A 17,298-nucleotide genomic window follows, 5' to 3' on the forward strand; every position below is an offset into this window, starting at 1 on the left:
TTCCCTATTAATTGATTGATATTCTGCAGGAGGGAGAACCAAACCGATAAAAACGTGGACCTCAGCCACTAGGAAAGGCACAGATAACAATGGCTACCGTTGGTGCACATCCAAAACTGCGTTCAACCTTTCCATGTGGACAATTCAAAACCTGAATACTTTTCCTGAAAATAGCGTATTGACCGTTTATCTCCAAGATCCACCTGTGAATTCCTATTTTAATACCGATGACGACACTACATCAATTAATCTTCCATTATGTGAAGAGCAACCGCTGTGAGATGATTAGCTAAATTATGACATAGTTAAGTCAACATCATTTGCCTTAGTGTGTTAAATTAGAAGGAATGTTATATCAAAAGAATACATTTTTCTTTGTTTTCATTGGTTATTTAATAAAAATATTTTTAAAAACACTGTATATATCTAAATATCGCATTTTTCCCATACTGCATAGAGGAGAGCATATATTATTCAGCAAAAGAATATCGCAATTTCAGGTGTAAATTCATTTGAAACTTTCCCAGACTTGTGAAATCACACAACTTGTCATTCGAGGCAGTTTCCTGTGTGCACAGAACAAATTTCACCAGCACTCGCGTGATGTTTAGTGTTTAGTAGCAAAATGAGCTTGTTACGGACGGGACTTTACGTGTTCTTTGCGCTCGCACTATTAGATAATCTCGCCTCACAGGTCAGTTGGAGTTATTCTTTTGTCACATTTCACCTTTTAATAAAACATATAATAATGACCTGCTTGATTATGCAATTAATCTGATTAACTGTTATAAAAAAGAAAAATTAATATATTTTAAAAACATAATTTCGCACATTTGTTAATAAAAGTGTACCGTTACTCAAATCAAAATTGTTAATAAAATCCTGTGTTTTGAAAAGGTTGAAATGAAGAAACTGAGAGGTAAAGTAAATTAGCAAAGCGCAAAGTGTTTTTAATAGCCATTGTTAAACTGCAGGCAATAAACGGAACTATATTATAAAATGCTGCGGCCGTAAGTCTTGCATAAATGTGTCCCACAAAAAAGCAAACCACACATTGATTAAACAACCGACTGTATCTTTGACGAGTCGTTTTAAAACATTGCCACTTGGAGTAAGCAGAGCCGAGACTGCTGGAGGTAACACGGAAATAATGGAAAACGCCAAGACGGATGCTGCAGCAGCGCCTGAGAGTACTGCAAACGTCAATTTAGACCCACAAATTGATGCAAAGTCACAGGCTGTGATGATTTTCAGTTTTATTTTATGATTTTGAACTAATTGAAGAAAATGTTTAAATATAGCCAGCTGAAATAACAGTTTTTCCGACTGATCTAATGAATGGAGGAGGAACCCCAAGCTCAGAAGCTGAAATTACTGCTGTAGATGCAACGCCACCCACTTCACCGATTGGAATCCCCAAAAGTGGTAGGGTGTTTTTTTAATCTTTTTACAATGGTCGAATGGTTTACACCAGTCGAAAAGACATTTCATCCCAGTTAACTCTAATTTGAAAATATCCCTTAAAAGGCTCTACAAAGTATGCTTCGACAACAACTACCTCGACAAACACCCTATCGCCTAGCAAAGTCTTGACGAGCCCTTCATTGACGGATACCGCTTTGACGCAGACGATTTTTTTGGCGCAGACAAGTTCAACCAGCACTGTCACCTCCACAGGCACCACATTGACCAGCAACGTTTTGAGTGGTGGATCCACATTAATGTCCCCGTCCACCACTAGTACAATTAGTACCAAATCTGCACCGACAACCACTACCCTGCCCGTAAAATTGTCTGATGTAACGATATTGGTTAAACAATAACCCGTTGGCTCGCATTGTTAAGGCACTCTCAGGAGTGTCAAAGCAATGTGAGGTATTTGAGCAGTTCGGAGATCTAATACTGGCTACCCAATGTCAGAGATGGCAAAAAGTGGTTAGTTTAGTGACTCGAATTGCTCAAATTGCTCGACGGGCTGGGAGGCGCACCGGCGCCGACTCGCTACTTGCTGGTTTGCACCTTTCCAGCATGCGTGATTTGGCTTCACGGGACAAATGTCTAGCGTTTCAATGCAGTCCTCGGTGCAGAGGCAAGTGGCCCTTCAGTGGGCTGGGTCCCTGTGCGGCCTGGTGCGCCCATGTTATCCGTTCGCGGTGTTATTGGGACCCGGGTTTCAGCATTCGTGCTAGTGCAGTGCGCGCCCTTCCCGGTCCTCGGACGGACAAGGATAAAAAGAGCAAAAAAAAAAAAAAAAAAATATCGCCTTTTATTACTAGTACTTGTACAACTGTTCGGATTTAACTTGCGCTAGAAATGCGTCACTTTTTGACGCTAGTGCAAATCTTATAGGTACCGGTTTTGAGTTTTCAAACTTGAAGTTAAATTTATTCAATATAGATGCACAAAAGTATGGTGCCTGGAGGGAAATCTGCGGAGAGCTGTATCTTTTTGGAAAATCCATTGTACTTTAGGATCACAATTTAAACACGTAGTTGGCTCAGCTTTTTAATTTACTAATTAGGTGACATGGGAAACTAACGTGAAGAGGTGCTGCAGCATTGGAATGAAACCAGTGGCGTTTGAAACTTTGGAGAAATTCAACTGTTTTAAAAATATTACACAATGTGATAAAACTAATTTCTTATATTTCATTCTTGAATTATAAAAGAAAAATCAGTTGAAGTGTGGCCTTACAACTTCAACTACTGGACGTCAGCCCGCCAGATTTTCTCCAACAATACCTTTCAGTGGTGTTTGTACAGCACTCCTGGAACTTTTACCAACGCCACCCCAATGTGGGCAATTGGAAACCCCAATAATTTATCCTCTGTGAATTGTGTGCACCTATCTATTCCCAAAAATAAAAATACAACCCAGCTGGCTCAGAAGAGCTGCAGTAACACATTTATTTTATCATGCAAGGTCTGTGTTTTAATTAAATTGAAAAAAGATTTTTAATAAAATTAACAGGGCCAACCAACTCCAGCCCCACCTTGCTTTACTCCAACTTGTCCCACTGGCAAATGCAGCAAAAATGTAAATATTCTTTTATCCTATGGTATATATTGTGAGTTTACATTGACCCTTCAAGGACTCGTTGTACTCGTTGGCACGTGACAAAGTGTCAAAGTTTCTAGCAAGTGCGTATAAAAGATCCATTCGTCCGTTTTTCAAAATCAGGTCATGTCCTGCATGTTCTGGTGTAATGCATTTTATTAAACAGATCCTTCGCAATATGGGTCTTGGAAAAGTATGAATTATCGGATTTTCATGTTTGGCAATGCTAGTAAAACGGTACTTTTTTAATTTTTTGATGAAATGTGTGAAACATTATTAATTTTAACTGCAGTGGGCCGAAGCATTCGCAACTTGTTGTGCAATCGGAATGAAGCTTTTAAGCGTCGACATGGATTACAAATACAGCGTTTTGTCTCTAGCGCTCGGTGAAAAATTATTCTTCCTCGAGTGCCTTCTAAAATAAAATTCCAGGAAATGACCAGGGAACTCTGTCCGGTAAATACTGGACTTCAGGAACAGATAACGGCTGTCCCGGTGCGTTCGGATGGTGCGCTGCAAACAAACTGGTCCGGGGGCCGATTTGGGCGCGTGGCGAACCTCAAAGTGGCAAAAACTGCATTGCTGTTGATGTCAGAAGCACAAACACGACTCTGTCAAGTGCAGATTGCACTGCATATCTGCCATTTATTTGCGAAGTACAGTATTTATTTCATAGCCTTCCTAACACAATTAAATTAGTACACAAAAATAACAATTTCTAAGGCTAGGGACACAAGTAACTCGACGAGTGGAGGAAAAGCAATCAAAGAAGAGTGTGCCTCGAATTACAACATTACTGATGGTTGCAAAAATGTTGTGCTGTTTTTATTTGATTCATACATAATTTCAAAAATAGTTGAACAAGAAAACATTTTTAACAGTACCAAGTTTGACGTGAAGATAAAGGTTTATTGTAATGTGCATTGTGACTCTGCCGTAAATTTTATTTAAAATTATCAGTGCTTTTTAAAATGCTTGGGTGAGAGTGGAGGAATAGTAATTTTAATTTATTAAAATATCACCATCAAAAATGAATTAAAATTCGACGAATTAGATGCTGAACGGTCGAGTTGTGGACGAACAGCTAATAAAATTGGCAGAGACTTTGTCGCCGAACAATAACGATCAGTTGATGAGCGATCTCAAAGCTGTCGACGAGTGCTCTGGCTTAAGTATATATTTTTTTAATAACTGCGCATTTTTTTAATTCGATGTACAGAGGGAATGGACGAGTGTGACACGGCGGCATTAGCTTATCAGTGCGGACAGGAGAAAGCACCTAATCTGGTTGCGAATGCAATCAAGGTCGTGGAATTGAACAATACCGCAGTAAGTTATGCCGTTCAAATATTGATTCTTCTAAAATTGTTATTACAGGAAAAATCTCCGTTGCAACCAGCTCTAGGCGAATGTGCAACTGATTACGATTGTGCTGTGGTGGTGTGTAAAACTTTTAATTTATAAATTAAAATCAATCTCAATTTTTTGCAGCCTTACTACAGGAATATTTTCCTCTCTAATGGCTGTAAAAATTAAATTGATATGCTTAATTTAATAAATAATTTGATTAATTGCTTGCAGCATCGGATGGTATGCTTATAGATATTTGTGGCAAACGCTATCTCTTAGGGAACCAAGTTGTAATAACATCTTCTTTCAAAATATAAAATTATATAACACGATGATAAATAGGCTTCATATCGGGAAGCTGCAACTTGGTGTTGCAAGTATGGCTTAAACATCATTTCCCTAGAAACAGTCGAAGAATTTAACTGCATTGTTGCGTCGTCGTTAGGTATTGTGAAAGAATGTGCTACACTAAGAATAATTATTACATAATTTTCTTATAAGGAGGCCAAGCTAGGCCGATGAAAACGTGGACCTCAGCTACTAGGAAAGGAACAGCAAACAACGGATTCCGTTGGTGCACATCCAAAGCTGCGTTTGATCTTTCTATGTGGACAGTTAATAACATTGATGCTTATCCTGAAAACCATATATTGACCATGTATATTCAAACACCACCGACGAGCACTTATTTTAATACGGATGACGACACTCAAAAATCTAGTTTCCCCTTTTGTGAAGAACAACCACTTTAAATTGAAAATAGTGCATGGATGGGTAACAACAAAAAGTGTGGTTTAGGCATTATCCATGCTTATACTATTTTCCTTTTATTAAAATAAATAAATAAATGAATAATAAATAAATATCCCAACACTGCATCTTTTGTTTGATTTATGTGACATAATACAATATTAAAAACATATCGCTTACATCCTGTAATATTGCATGGCGAGTGAGCTCAACAGCCAGCATCGAAAGGTGTCAGGCAAGACTACACGATGAAACTGCACACGATCGTATTCTTTCTTTTCATTTTACCTATACATTTCGAGTTCATTCAAATGTGTCGCTCAGCACCACCGATTGCAACACGAAGATGAAGTTCATTTGCGAGCTGATAAAAATATCTTTAAAGTGAAATGAAAAATGGTTAAATTTCCAGTCTCGATATACTCGGAGTTCAACACGTCAGCGGCTGAAGGCTGAAGCTATTCAAGATGAATGTACTTCGATGTTTGGCATTTCAAAAAGTTTCATTAAATAGCTGATTTTCCTTTTAGCTCAAATATAGGGAACTTTATTATTAGCATTTCGTTTGACGTGAAAATCAAGGCGAGAAAAAATTGAATCTAATTTTTAGATCTAGATATATGCCAATGAAGGCAGAAGCACTCGAGGTTGTCATGATTTTCAGATGATATTCAACGCGTAGCTTCCTCGGTGTTTAGTGCGCTGTTTATTTGTCCGCAATTTTACAGAAGCTGTCAGCTTGCTACACAATGAATCTGAATTTAATTTCTTCTTTTAGCTAATTCTTACAGTTGAAACGATATGTATTTCAATGTTTTCTTAAATGCCTCTGAGAGAGCGATTGATCTCAACAGTAAACTTTCCATTGTATTTTTCTAAATTCAATATTAGATTATTGTTGACGAGCGATTGATCATTCTAGCGGAACTGATTATAATCTCTTCAATAAATCTCAACTCATTAAGAGCGATCTTCAAGCAGTAGATGAATGATCACAAATAAGTAATAAAACTTTATTTTCTCGCACTAAAAACCAATCAAATTTCGACTCAGAGGGAATGGACGAGAGCGATACCGCCGCTCAGGTGTATCAGTGCGGACAGGAAATGGCACCGACCTTGGTAGCGAACGCCATCACAGCTGTGAAACTCAACAACAGCGGTACAAAACTGTGTCGCATCCGTTGAAATAAAAAAATTAAAACGCCATTTTTCCAGGATGCGTGGCCGTTGGAACCGACGACACTCAGACGATGCAACACTGACTGCGTGATGAACGTGAGAAATAATTCTGATGGTTGCGCCATTTCTCTTATTGACGTCAATGCAGCTTGACAAAAAGCAAAATTTAAATAATAATTGTAGGATTACGTTCGAAGTTGCAAAAATTATTTAATAAAACCTTTTTAAATAGTCGACAAATATGGAATGGTTGACGAGGGGTGTGGAAGAAAGTAGTTAGGACACGAACCTCTGTGTTCATTTCTAAAATACAAAAATGGAGTGTAAACAGTTATAAAATATTGAATTATTATCCAGATATCTTTTAAAGAAGCCGCGTCTTTTTGCAGTTCTTATGGTTTATCATTGGCCGCGATCGAAGATTTTAATTAATTACAGTGCATCCAAGCAACCAAAACCTATTTTAGTCAGTATATTTTGATCCGGTTAAAAATAAGATGTACATTATTTAGAATTACGAAACAAATGACGTCCCTACAACACATGGACATCAAGAACAAGGAAAGGGATGAACAACCTTTTCTTATGGTGCACGTCAGACACACCTTTTGAAGTCAATACATATCCGTGGACCGATCTGAACGGCAAATTTTCCTACTCAACCGATATGATTCACATGGAAACACGCTGGCTGACCCGAAATTCATTCTGGGAAATGACGAAGACGCTAGTTCCAAGGGCATGCCTCTATGTGAGTTGGAGCCCTAGTTGTGAAAACTAAATAAAATGCTGGAAAAATTGGTCTCAAGCTTTTAAGACTGCTCAAGTTGCGTGTCGCACGCGTGGACGCAATTTTTCCATCTCGAATTTCTTTAATTTCCCCAGAGGAGTTTCGTTCGTCGCAGCTGACGCATTTTTGACAGCGGTGCGCGCCGGCGATTTTCACGAACACGAGTCTGCACTCGCTGCAGAATAAATTGAGTGGTCACTTGAGGGCTGGAAAGGAGCGCTCCATTTGGCCGCGCCGGTTTTATTAATGCGCTCTATTAGTCACAAACCCTCCGTCCGCCTAGCTGTCCGTCCAACCGTCCATGCGGGCAGGCGAAAAAGCAGGCGGAAAACTTTCGCTCTTTCTCTCGCTCACTTCAAATGGATCGTGTGATTTGGCTGAAATACACGAAAACTTTTCCCGCCGGCATCAAAAGAAATCGTCGGACAAATTCATCGCCCTCAGAAATTGACTCGTGAAAGTTCATTTCTTTTTTTTGCTGCTGACGTTCAAAATATGTTTGGTGATTCATTGGGGAAATTCGAAAGCAATTGACTGCCTTTGATAAATTTCAGCGTAGAAAATATGTATATTCTGGACTGAGAAAGGAATTTTTTTCAATTATAAAATTGGCTAAAAGTAATATAATTATTTTAAATAACTTAATAAAATCTTTTTCTGAGAGATTTGATATATTCTGCAATTTTTAAATTTTTGCTTCCCTTTATTTTGACATTTTGATGCGTTGTCGGTGTAAATGTAGAGGTAATTTTCTTAGTTTTCTCGGAAAAGCAGGGTGAAATAAGGAAAAACGAGCCCGCTGGAGCTCACAAAATTATGAATATATTTCGAGTGTGTAACGAAGAGCTATTAACCACAAACTTTGTACCAAAAACGTCTCATTATTTTATGGACAATATCTTCTATTTTTAACAATTTTTATTTTGAAAATTTTAGTAACTTTGAGGTCATTTTTATCCTTGATAAGTGTGTTTAATTACATAATTATATGGCTAGTTTGGTAGAAAATAGGAAAGAAATTAGCTTGTATTTTTGTTCAAAATTAATAATTTTTATCCTACGGTGCATTTTAATAAGTAATTGATAAGATAAATTTTAAATAACGGAAAAATCACACTGGTAAGGAAAGTGCAGAAAAGTGTGCTTCTCCTATAATGCGATTGGTGCTGAATTTTAAGCACCAGCGGTCCGCTTTAATTAAGCAGTCACTTTTCCAGCGGATTAATCCCGTCTAATCAGATTAAGCTCCGCCGGCAGCAATTTCTGTCGCGGCAAAAATCGCGTCGCGCTCTCGCGTTAATTTGCATTAACCGTGGAGAGGGGCGGCAAGGACGGAGACGTCCTGGGGATTACGCTTTCGGTAAGTTTCGGCGGGCGGGCGGGCGGGCGCAACAATAACAATAACGAGCCGAGAGGAAGCAGCCAGTGCGGAATCTGTGCTGCGTGCGGGAAAAGCGAGCGAACCGCTGCGTAATCCTCGAGTATGTAAATGACGCGCTGGCGTGTATGTGTGTTTGTGCAAAGGGACGACGTGTTTTTGAATTATTAAGGCCTGGCAAGTGGCGGTCACTCGCTCACACGTTGTTATTATTATTATTGCACAACGGCCGGCGCGGTGCGGTGTGGCTTGATACGCTGGCCAACCCTTTGTGTAGGCGACGAATATGCCTGCCTGCCTGCCTGCCTGCCTGCCCGCCCGCCCGCCGCTGCCCGTAAAGCCTCCATCACAAAGCAGACTCCCACGCAGACGAGAGGAGCACACGCTAGACGTGCCTTCCACGCCAACCCCACCTTCAAGGCGAGAAACAAAACGCGCTTTAATATTCATACTATACATACTGTTTACATGCTAGCCAAATTTCGACTATTTGTCCTGAACAATTTTAATGAATAATTATAATTTTTAAACGATTTTGGTCAATTTGCTTACAATATTCTTAAAATTTAAAAAAAGAAATGAATCTTCACCAGAAAAATGCTAACTTAAATAAAACCAACTAAAAAATAACATATTCTTAAAAAAGAAATTCCTCTCCTCCAAATATTCCGAAACCCAGATTTAAAAAATGACTAGTCGTTTATCAGTAAGGTATTGTAACGAGTATTTGGATACTCGTTTAGTTGATTTGTTTCTGCCATCTGTTAGGGCGTTTGAGAAAGAATTGTATTTGTGAATTTGTGTTATTTTGTAAGCCAGCAGGGGCTTTATGCTCAGCTCGGCATAAGGAGAGTGTAGCTGGCCGAGTGCAGCACGACTCGTCCGCCTAGGGTGGCTTGGCCGCGATGGGCCAAGACCACGAGAACGGTTTCGCATTGAGTTGCGGATACAAACCATTTCAAGTTGATTGTACAATCTACCCAAATTTTTGTAAGTAATATTGTACTTCAAAAATAGTCTCTGTTGTGATTTTGTTTATTGGAATGTATTTTGATATGGCATCCCTTAAGGGGACCGCCTTACTGTGATATGGCATCCCTTATGGGGACCGCATTACTGTGATATGGCATCCCCGACAAAATTGTTAAAATATCCTGTTAGATATTTAACAAGGACCGAACCCATTAACCAAGTTGTATTTGATATAGACCAGAACTTCATTGTTCACATATTTTGAAATGTTTGTTAGAGATTTGAGATTTTTTGTAAGGCATTTGTGTGGTCGAGCAAGTGCTGCGGTGTTGAACTGCTCGTATGATCGTGTACGGCATGGATCACTGAACTCCTGGTTTTGTCATCGCTAAGGGCGGATTTAAGGGCAAACCAGGGTTCATATCTGCATGTTGTCGGACTGCGGGAGTTAGGCCGAGCATTGCGTCGCACACGAAAGTCCACTGATGAAACTGATTATTAAAAATTTGTACAGGAAATAATTTTCTTGTGAAAATTATTTTTTTCTGGGCCGGCGGAGTGTAACGAGTATTTGGATACTCGTTTAGTTGATTTGTTTCTGCCATCTGTTAGGGCGTTTGAGAAAGAATTGTATTTGTGAATTTGTGTTATTTTGTAAGCCAGCAGGGGCTTTATGCTCAGCTCGGCATAAGGAGAGTGTAGCTGGCCGAGTGCAGCACGACTCGTCCGCCTAGGGTGGCTTGGCCGCGATGGGCCAAGACCACGAGAACGGTTTCGCATTGAGTTGCGGATACAAACCATTTCAAGTTGATTGTACAATCTACCCAAATTTTTGTAAGTAATATTGTACTTCAAAAATAGTCTCTGTTGTGATTTTGTTTATTGGAATGTATTTTGATGTTGGCATAAATGATTTGTTAAAAAGGATACCTGGCCAACTGGCTGTAGTGCGCCCATGTGACGACTACAAATCTGATATAGGATAATGCGGTGATGACGGCGGAAGATCTGAGTTTAGAGGACCTTGTACCAACGGATTTGAAACGTTAAAGTGCAAGACTCTGAGTGAAGTCCAACGTTCATGTCAAACGCCCTTTCTGTGTATTGATAAGTATGAATGTGCAATATTGTATTGACTAACCCCTGAAATTATCATTTGGCCGAAACGTCTTTATAATTAAATCGACGTCTTTAAAAGAATTTTATAAAAATTCCGATGTTTGATTGCTACGTCTTTCCACAATTTGTGTGATAATGTTGAGAATTTCCAAATACTTAAGCCACCCTAAAGAATCTTGTTCTCCTGTACTGGCATCCCACCTTCTACTGTGATAGTATAATACCAAGAAAAAGTTTTGAATTAGTCAAAATAAAGATTTAATTTAAGAATATTGTCTTAGGTAAAATTCAAAACTGCGATTTTCAACGAACGCTTTTCTGTTGGAAAAATCACCAACCTAACCAAAGTGATGAAAATTGCAAATAACTCGATTTGTCTCGCTGAGCAGATTCCAAAAAAGTATAGTTTATTGATATCCTACAACTTTTTAAGAAATTGTGACAGTTATGAGTATTGTTAGAATTTTCGATTTTTAAATTACGTAGTCGTGGATCTGATCTGGCAAACCATCAATTACGGGAACTATTATTATTTTGGCAATTTTTCATTTCCTGTTTCATCAAACACTATTGAACGATAATTATTTTCTCCGAGGCACCATATTAGCTGATGCTTTTTCTTGCACTATACTTTCATCGATAAAGACCTCTTGTCACTCACGTGTCCAACCAGTTGCCTAACTAACTGCTATTCTCACATCAAGCCGCTTCATTGTTCAAATTCTATTTCAGCAGTCGATAATCCAACAATAAAAGCGATATATATCTAAGGCTCTATGGTGTTTGCTCGGTGAAAAGGCTGACCCGACACGTGCTGCGTGCGGCTTTCAGTTTTTGCATGCCGTCGTCGTCCAACACTCGAAAAGGGGCTCAGGAATCAATTTAGAAAGGCCGACGTAGCAGCAAAAGGGCTCCTTTCGGCTCAGATGCTGGGTTGGATAATTTTCGCTGCTGAAGGCAGAAACGCACCTTTGCCGGTATAGCAGGTGACAAGATGTAAATCGAGTTTCGGAATTTCAAACTGCATCTCCTTGAAAAAATTCTAGTCGTATTGATTTTTTTTATGTTCGTGCGAAACTAAAAACACGAAAAAAGGAAATTAAAAGGTGCTATGAAGATACAATCATGGTTTTTATTTCAATTTAAGGGTTAAATTTTATATTTTAAAATAATGAGTTGATAGTGTTTGTTATTATCAATCTAGTTTTTCATGACTGGATTTTCCGAAGAAAAAACATTTAGAAAATTCCAGTTTATATCTAAGTAACAGAAATTCCAGAAATTCACTCAATTTGGCTCTTTAAACTATTAAACTGTGTCAGTTGGAAGATTTGGAACTTCAAAAATCTTTCTAAAAGGGTTTATAAATTAGTTAGAACTAAATTTTTTGTCATTAGAGGTTTAAAATAAATCACAGTTTAAAATTATTAAAATTGCCGGAAAAATTGTAAACGAAATTACTGATGGTTAAAAAAAGTGCAAAATATTTAAATACATCAGCATATGTATTTGAAATAAAAAACGTGAGCGAAGCAAAATTTAATCAGAAAATTAGTTCTTCCGTTTGACTGGTTTAAAGTACGTGGAAAACACAACAGTGAAAAAGTCACCACTCGATGTTAAATGCTCAATATCAATTTCAACACGAATCTGGCCTCCAATAATCAAAAGTATCAAGATCGAGAGCAATGTTCAGATCAGCACTCGCGATTTCTGCTGAAATGCCGTATGCGGTTATTAATGGAAAAGTTAGAGGGCAAAGCACTATCAATAATTGAGTGGCTGCATCTTTTTGCGGCCGCTCTCTGCCAAGTTTGGCGAGCTGGCATGTCCGTGCGTCGGGCGGGAGGAAGACTGAGTCAATAAGTCGAAATGGATCGGTCCCGAGGGCCTGCTGCCTTCCTGTCTGACGATATTTCTTTCGGCCCGCGCTTTCGTCTTAATTAATTAGAACGCAGAGAGCTGTGTGTTTTCGCGTATTGAAAGAACCTTTGACTTAGTCCGTTAATGAAAACGCGCGGGCAGGCAGTGTTATTATTTGCCATCCAATTAGTGCGCGAGTTATTAATGCACTGGAGCGGCAGAAATCCAATAGCTTTTCAATCCCAAATCCGCCTGCCAGTGTTTTTGTGCGCTGAAAATTTTTTGCACTGCTGAAAAAGGCGAGAGCAACGCACTGCTGAATGGAAAAAACGTGTCCAATTTCCCTTTACCCAAAAATTCAGCAGAGCATTTTCCGAACTGGAAATTTGTAAAAAAGCATTCCTCTATTTGCCAAAAATATTCTTTTAAAATTTGTTAAGCGCTCATGTTTTCTTAGCTTGCCGTTTACATTTTGGAGAAAATCGGCTCCTATAAGTTTACATGCTAATCAAGCGGCGAACACCATCTCCTTATTGAAAATCAGGATGCATTTAGCCAGAAGGGACTTTTTAACTCATAGCTATCACATCGTTGCATAGATAACGACGAGAGGAATCGAAATCAACCGAAAAAATCACCAAAAAACTATTTAATCTTTTGATCAATTTGGGAATTCTAAAATTGAACTGTTGCTCTATCCTGATTTTTTTCGCAATTCAGATTTGCAGTTAATTTTTACCAAAAACCAATTCAATTTTATATTTGCTCTGTAAAGATCGACTGTAAAAGTCTTACCTGTCGATTCGGTGCCTGAGACATCAGGGCAGGCTTGGTAGCGCAGCAGGAGTCGAGACTCTTCGGTGCACGCCTCCACGCTGGACGGCGGGCTGCGGCATTCGCCGTGGCCTCTGTTGTACGAGAAGGTGAAGGGGCCGCGGAAGGGACACTGCACGGGGCTCGCCTCCACGCGGAACATCGAGTACAGAAGGGCGTCGCCAGTGATCAGAGAGCACAAGTGCGGCAATGCTTCCTTTGAGTGGCAGTAAGCTACATAAATGAAAAAGGGGTTTGTCAATTTATTAATTTTTAAATTAGACGAGTTAGAAATGCCTGGAAAAATTTACGGTGACCATTTTGTGTGAAACTTTGAAGAAGTAATTGAGAAAAAATGGTAGCTGCCATTTAAAACTGCTTTTTATTTAAATAGATTTGGGATGTGCAAAGCCTGTCATCCACTTATAAATTTGTTGATGTGGCTGCTATGATGTTCAAGCCATAAAATGAGCAAAACTCATGGATTTATTAATGCACATTGATAAAAATGCATAAGAATATCACTAATACACTAATGGAAATTTACTTTACGTTTTGAAATCACGATCATTCTCCTCTCAGGATCGGCTATTTAACAGATTTTTTGTGTGCCACGACACCGATTATAATACACAACTATTTCGAACAATAATCGATAATTCTTGCACATCCCTAGTTATTTGTCTTCTTACATAATTTATAACAAGTGGTATTTTCTAAATTTTGTTTTTAAATAAAAAATCTGCTTAAAAACTAAAAAAATATGTCCAAGTTATTTTTACAAAAATGAAATAAACAAGCCGAAAAAATATCGCTGTAGGGTAAAAAATAATTCAAGTGCAGTTTGATGTACTCACTCTCTTTGTACTGCAGAACGTTGTGGTGTTTCTCGTGTATCACGACGCAGCGATAACAGATGCCCTTGCTGCAACAAAAACAAAAACTCGATTAGCGTGGGAGCATGGGGCAAAAATTCAACTGAAATAAAAGGGCGGCAACAATAGGCTCGCGACTAAACAAGCGAGGGCCACGGCAAACAAAGGCGAACACGCGCGCTGTGCCGAAATTCGATCAAATTCCACTTTGCGCAGCGGAATAACAATGGAACACACAACGAGCGAGCGGCTCTAAACAATCAGCCAGGGATTTGGCCGCCGTTTATTTGATTAAAATAAATCACGGGCTTAATGCAACGCGCGAGCACGGCGATGACTGCAATGGCCGGACAACAACACAAAACACCCCTCGTTATTGCCGCCGCGCCGTTCGCGATTATGAGCCATCAGGGCGAGCGAGCGAGCGCCACTTTTTACTCCATTTGTTCGAATTGCCATTTATCTACCGCTGCTACAGTCTAGGGTTGTCAGGTGCACACACGTTTCACCCCAAATTGTAAGCATGGCTTTCATTCATATAAACTGTATTCACAAAAACAGTTTCATTTTGTTTAAGGCCATTGATGTAGAAAAAAAAATTTATAATGTGAAGCTAAAAATTGTGAAAATCACAGTGGCGTTGGAATTTTTCAATGGTTTTCAACTTCATTGATAACTCCGCGAAAGGCTGCAAACTAAAATTTATATCTCTTTTTTCATACACTGTTTTATCGCCTTAAAAATACATCGAAAGTGCTATTCATAAATTTTTCACGACATTTATCTCGACCAAAATAACAATATTCAATATTGGCCAAAGGTGGAGATGAGCGGCAACCCTAAATGAAGAAGGGCCCCCCTCACTCTTTTTTGCCGATTCCAGCACGTCCAGGTGGAATTCGCTGTCTTCACTGCCGTTTTTTACCTTTCCTTAACAAGGCTCGGGTGACACGACGGCGACATGATCGGCTGACAGTGATGGATCCTCGTGTTTTGCGACGCCGCGCGCCAACGACCAAATGACGTCACCAACCATTCCTTTGCTTTGCACCCCTTTTCCTGTCCAAACTCCCCGGCGAAATTAATGGATCTTGCACTGTGCAGCATTCCGTTCCGTTGGAAAAGGTCCTTAAAATCGCTATCAGTACACCATTTCTTCTGGATGATTTTTTCGCTTAAATGTCTGAATTTCAAGTACACAAAGAAATATTTTTTTGCTTCTAAATTAAAATGACAATTTAAATTATGCCAGAGCACGATGTGTCACGTGGAATTAAGACTTTTTTTCGATCCGAGTGATGGGAATAAAACAATATAAAGTCAGAGATCTTAAAATTGTCTATGACAAAAGTGTTCCACCTCTTTAGGTCTTCTAATTTTGATTGTTCGACTGTTATTGACGTGAGTTACGCTTTGAATGAGACATTTTTATCTGGATGATTGTTAAATCCTTATTTGAACGGACTGACAAGTGCGTTTTATATTGTAATCGCAGTATGGTACTTGAAATTTGCTTCAACTGTTTGATTGATAGCAAATATTATGGTGATTCATACTCAAATCTAGAAAATACGTGATCAAATTTATGGTTTATATTGCATAATGGCTACAGCTGTGAAATTTAGATTGAAAATTTTTCTCAGCTTCCAACGTTGCAGGATGTTGCGAATTGAGTCCGAGTAACTCACTGTGAAAAGCAATGACATCACTTGGGGTGTCATGTGCCAGTCGCAGGTCTGCAGGCGCGCGTTAGGGCAGTTCAGGCCGAGTAGTGTCAAATGACCAATTTTAAGAAATTTAAAACCATCATCTAAATCGGCTAAGAACTCAGTGATCAACCTGATTTTTTAGTTCTGATAAGCTATTGAAAATTTTCAACCCAAAAATTGTTTTTGGTCTGTTTATTTTAATGAGATATTTTTAAGTCAGAATTATTCTTGTAATTGAGACATTTTACATACAAGAATCCAACAATGAAAATGTCACATAAGCTGGTTACTATATTATATTGTGTATACATAGCTTATTTTTATTTTCTATTTTTCGAATAAAAAAATCAGGCCATCCCATCTTAGAATGTACAAATAATTAAAAAAAATATCACACGGTCAGAAATTTCATAAATACCTTAAATTTAATAAAACAAAAAATGAGTTTTAAAATAATCTTAAGGATTACAATGTTTTTAAACGTTGAGGTTTCAATTTGTTCCACTTTGGTGATTCGGTGTATATTTATTTTCATTTTTTCTATGCAGACAAATTAAATTGATATCTTAGATGATGCGACAGCAATATCTGAAAATCACCCCTTAATTTAACCTATTTAAAAAATGAAAGTATAAGATTATTTCTTTGTAAAAAAAGGATTAAATAGCAAGGAAGTCATCTAGAACCAACTGTTTTGCTTAAATTCAATAATAAAATGTTGGCTATTTTAAAAATTGTCTAAAATTCACACCCTGTTTTTGTGGGCCGAATTAAATTCAAGTCCTTTGTTTGCGAGCGAATGACCGAGTCATCAGTCAAAGTGATTACACAGCTAGCAGACGGAAAGGGCGCAAACAGCGGCTGTTGCAATTTGCTCAAAAGGGTTGCTCGTCTGGAGTCTCCACGGCGCAAATAATAAATACAGCAGGCGGGTTGTCATCGGCGCATGAATGATAAATCTCAATTAGACCGCTCGCCGAGAGCAACAGATAAAAAGTTCGCCGGCCGGGCTCCCTTGGAAGTCTTGGGGCGGAATAATGAATAAATTATGTGAAACACTGCGCTCATCTTCGCAGCCTCGGGTAGCCGCGCTCTGATTAATTTACCAGCGCCCAACTTTTTGCTCCGAGTGCTAATAAGGTTTATTAATTAAAATAACCTTAAGGCCAACTTTTAGCCTGTGCCATGCGTTGAAACAACAAAATTAGATTTTAGAAAGAATGCGGCATGCGTAAACATTGTAATGAAAAATCGTGACCAAACTTCCGTTTCACAGAATTGGTGCATGGAGTGCCCCGCAAACAAAAGACGCATTTAAAATTCAAGTCTGATACGATCGTGCGTTTTTGACGTCAATTAGTTTCGTCCAAGTACTGATGAGATAATTATTCAAGTACCTATATCCTGCTACAGATTTTCGTTCCTAACTATCGTTCCTTTA

At 38.7% G+C, this 17,298-nt stretch overlaps 2 protein-coding genes and 1 long non-coding RNA gene across 8 annotated transcripts in view; 2 read left to right on the plus strand and 1 right to left on the minus strand.

Moving 5' to 3' along the window:
• The window catches only part of LOC135939432 (uncharacterized), a 175,800-nt gene that overhangs the window by 28,258 nt on the left and 130,244 nt on the right, over window positions 1–17,298 (minus strand). For all 6 annotated transcript variants that reach the window (XM_065483858.1, XM_065483833.1, XM_065483866.1 and 3 more), the window contains 2 exons: window positions 14,131–14,198; window positions 13,256–13,507 (listed from right to left, as the gene is read on the minus strand). In XM_065483858.1, coding sequence (XP_065339930.1) covers window positions 13,256–13,507; window positions 14,131–14,198 — 320 coding nt within the window. The remainder of the gene's footprint in view (window positions 1–13,255; window positions 13,508–14,130; window positions 14,199–17,298) is intronic.
• On the plus strand, window positions 505–5,264 carry LOC135939425 (uncharacterized). Its single transcript, XM_065483813.1, has 24 exons — window positions 505–694; window positions 898–919; window positions 975–1,240; window positions 1,302–1,425; window positions 1,528–1,784; window positions 2,277–2,349; window positions 2,398–2,462; window positions 2,522–2,624; window positions 2,678–2,922; window positions 2,971–3,036; window positions 3,092–3,140; window positions 3,224–3,294; window positions 3,350–3,443; window positions 3,490–3,713; window positions 3,781–3,859; window positions 3,914–3,963; window positions 4,018–4,053; window positions 4,112–4,229; window positions 4,277–4,386; window positions 4,435–4,497; window positions 4,549–4,582; window positions 4,639–4,697; window positions 4,750–4,852; window positions 4,909–5,264. Exons 1-24 carry the CDS (start codon window positions 626–628, stop codon window positions 5,157–5,159), a joined length of 2,631 nt encoding a protein of 876 aa, XP_065339885.1. The 5' UTR covers window positions 505–625; the 3' UTR covers window positions 5,160–5,264.
• Window positions 9,633–10,689, plus strand: LOC135939470 (uncharacterized). The gene is made up of 2 exons (XR_010574742.1): window positions 9,633–10,312; window positions 10,404–10,689. It is a non-coding gene; the product is annotated as an uncharacterized LOC135939470 (long non-coding RNA).

The sequence above is a fragment of the Cloeon dipterum genome, chromosome 1, assembly GCF_949628265.1.
Source record: "Cloeon dipterum chromosome 1, ieCloDipt1.1, whole genome shotgun sequence".
NCBI classification, from domain to species: Eukaryota; Metazoa; Arthropoda; class Insecta; order Ephemeroptera; family Baetidae; genus Cloeon; species Cloeon dipterum.

What these genes read in the sequence shown, in the direction of transcription:
- LOC135939425 (XM_065483813.1), top strand. Translation starts at nt 626, where the DNA reads ATGAGCTTGTTACGGACGGGACTTTACGTGTTCTTTGCGCTCGCACTA. An exon ending in AGTGTCAAAGTTTCTAGCAA is followed by an intron (nt 3,141 to 3,223) that starts GTGCGTATAAAA and finishes TTTATTAAACAG; the next exon opens with ATCCTTCGCAATATGGGTCT. An exon ending in TTGGCAATGCTAGTAAAACG is followed by an intron (nt 3,295 to 3,349) that starts GTACTTTTTTAA and finishes TTTTAACTGCAG; the next exon opens with TGGGCCGAAGCATTCGCAAC.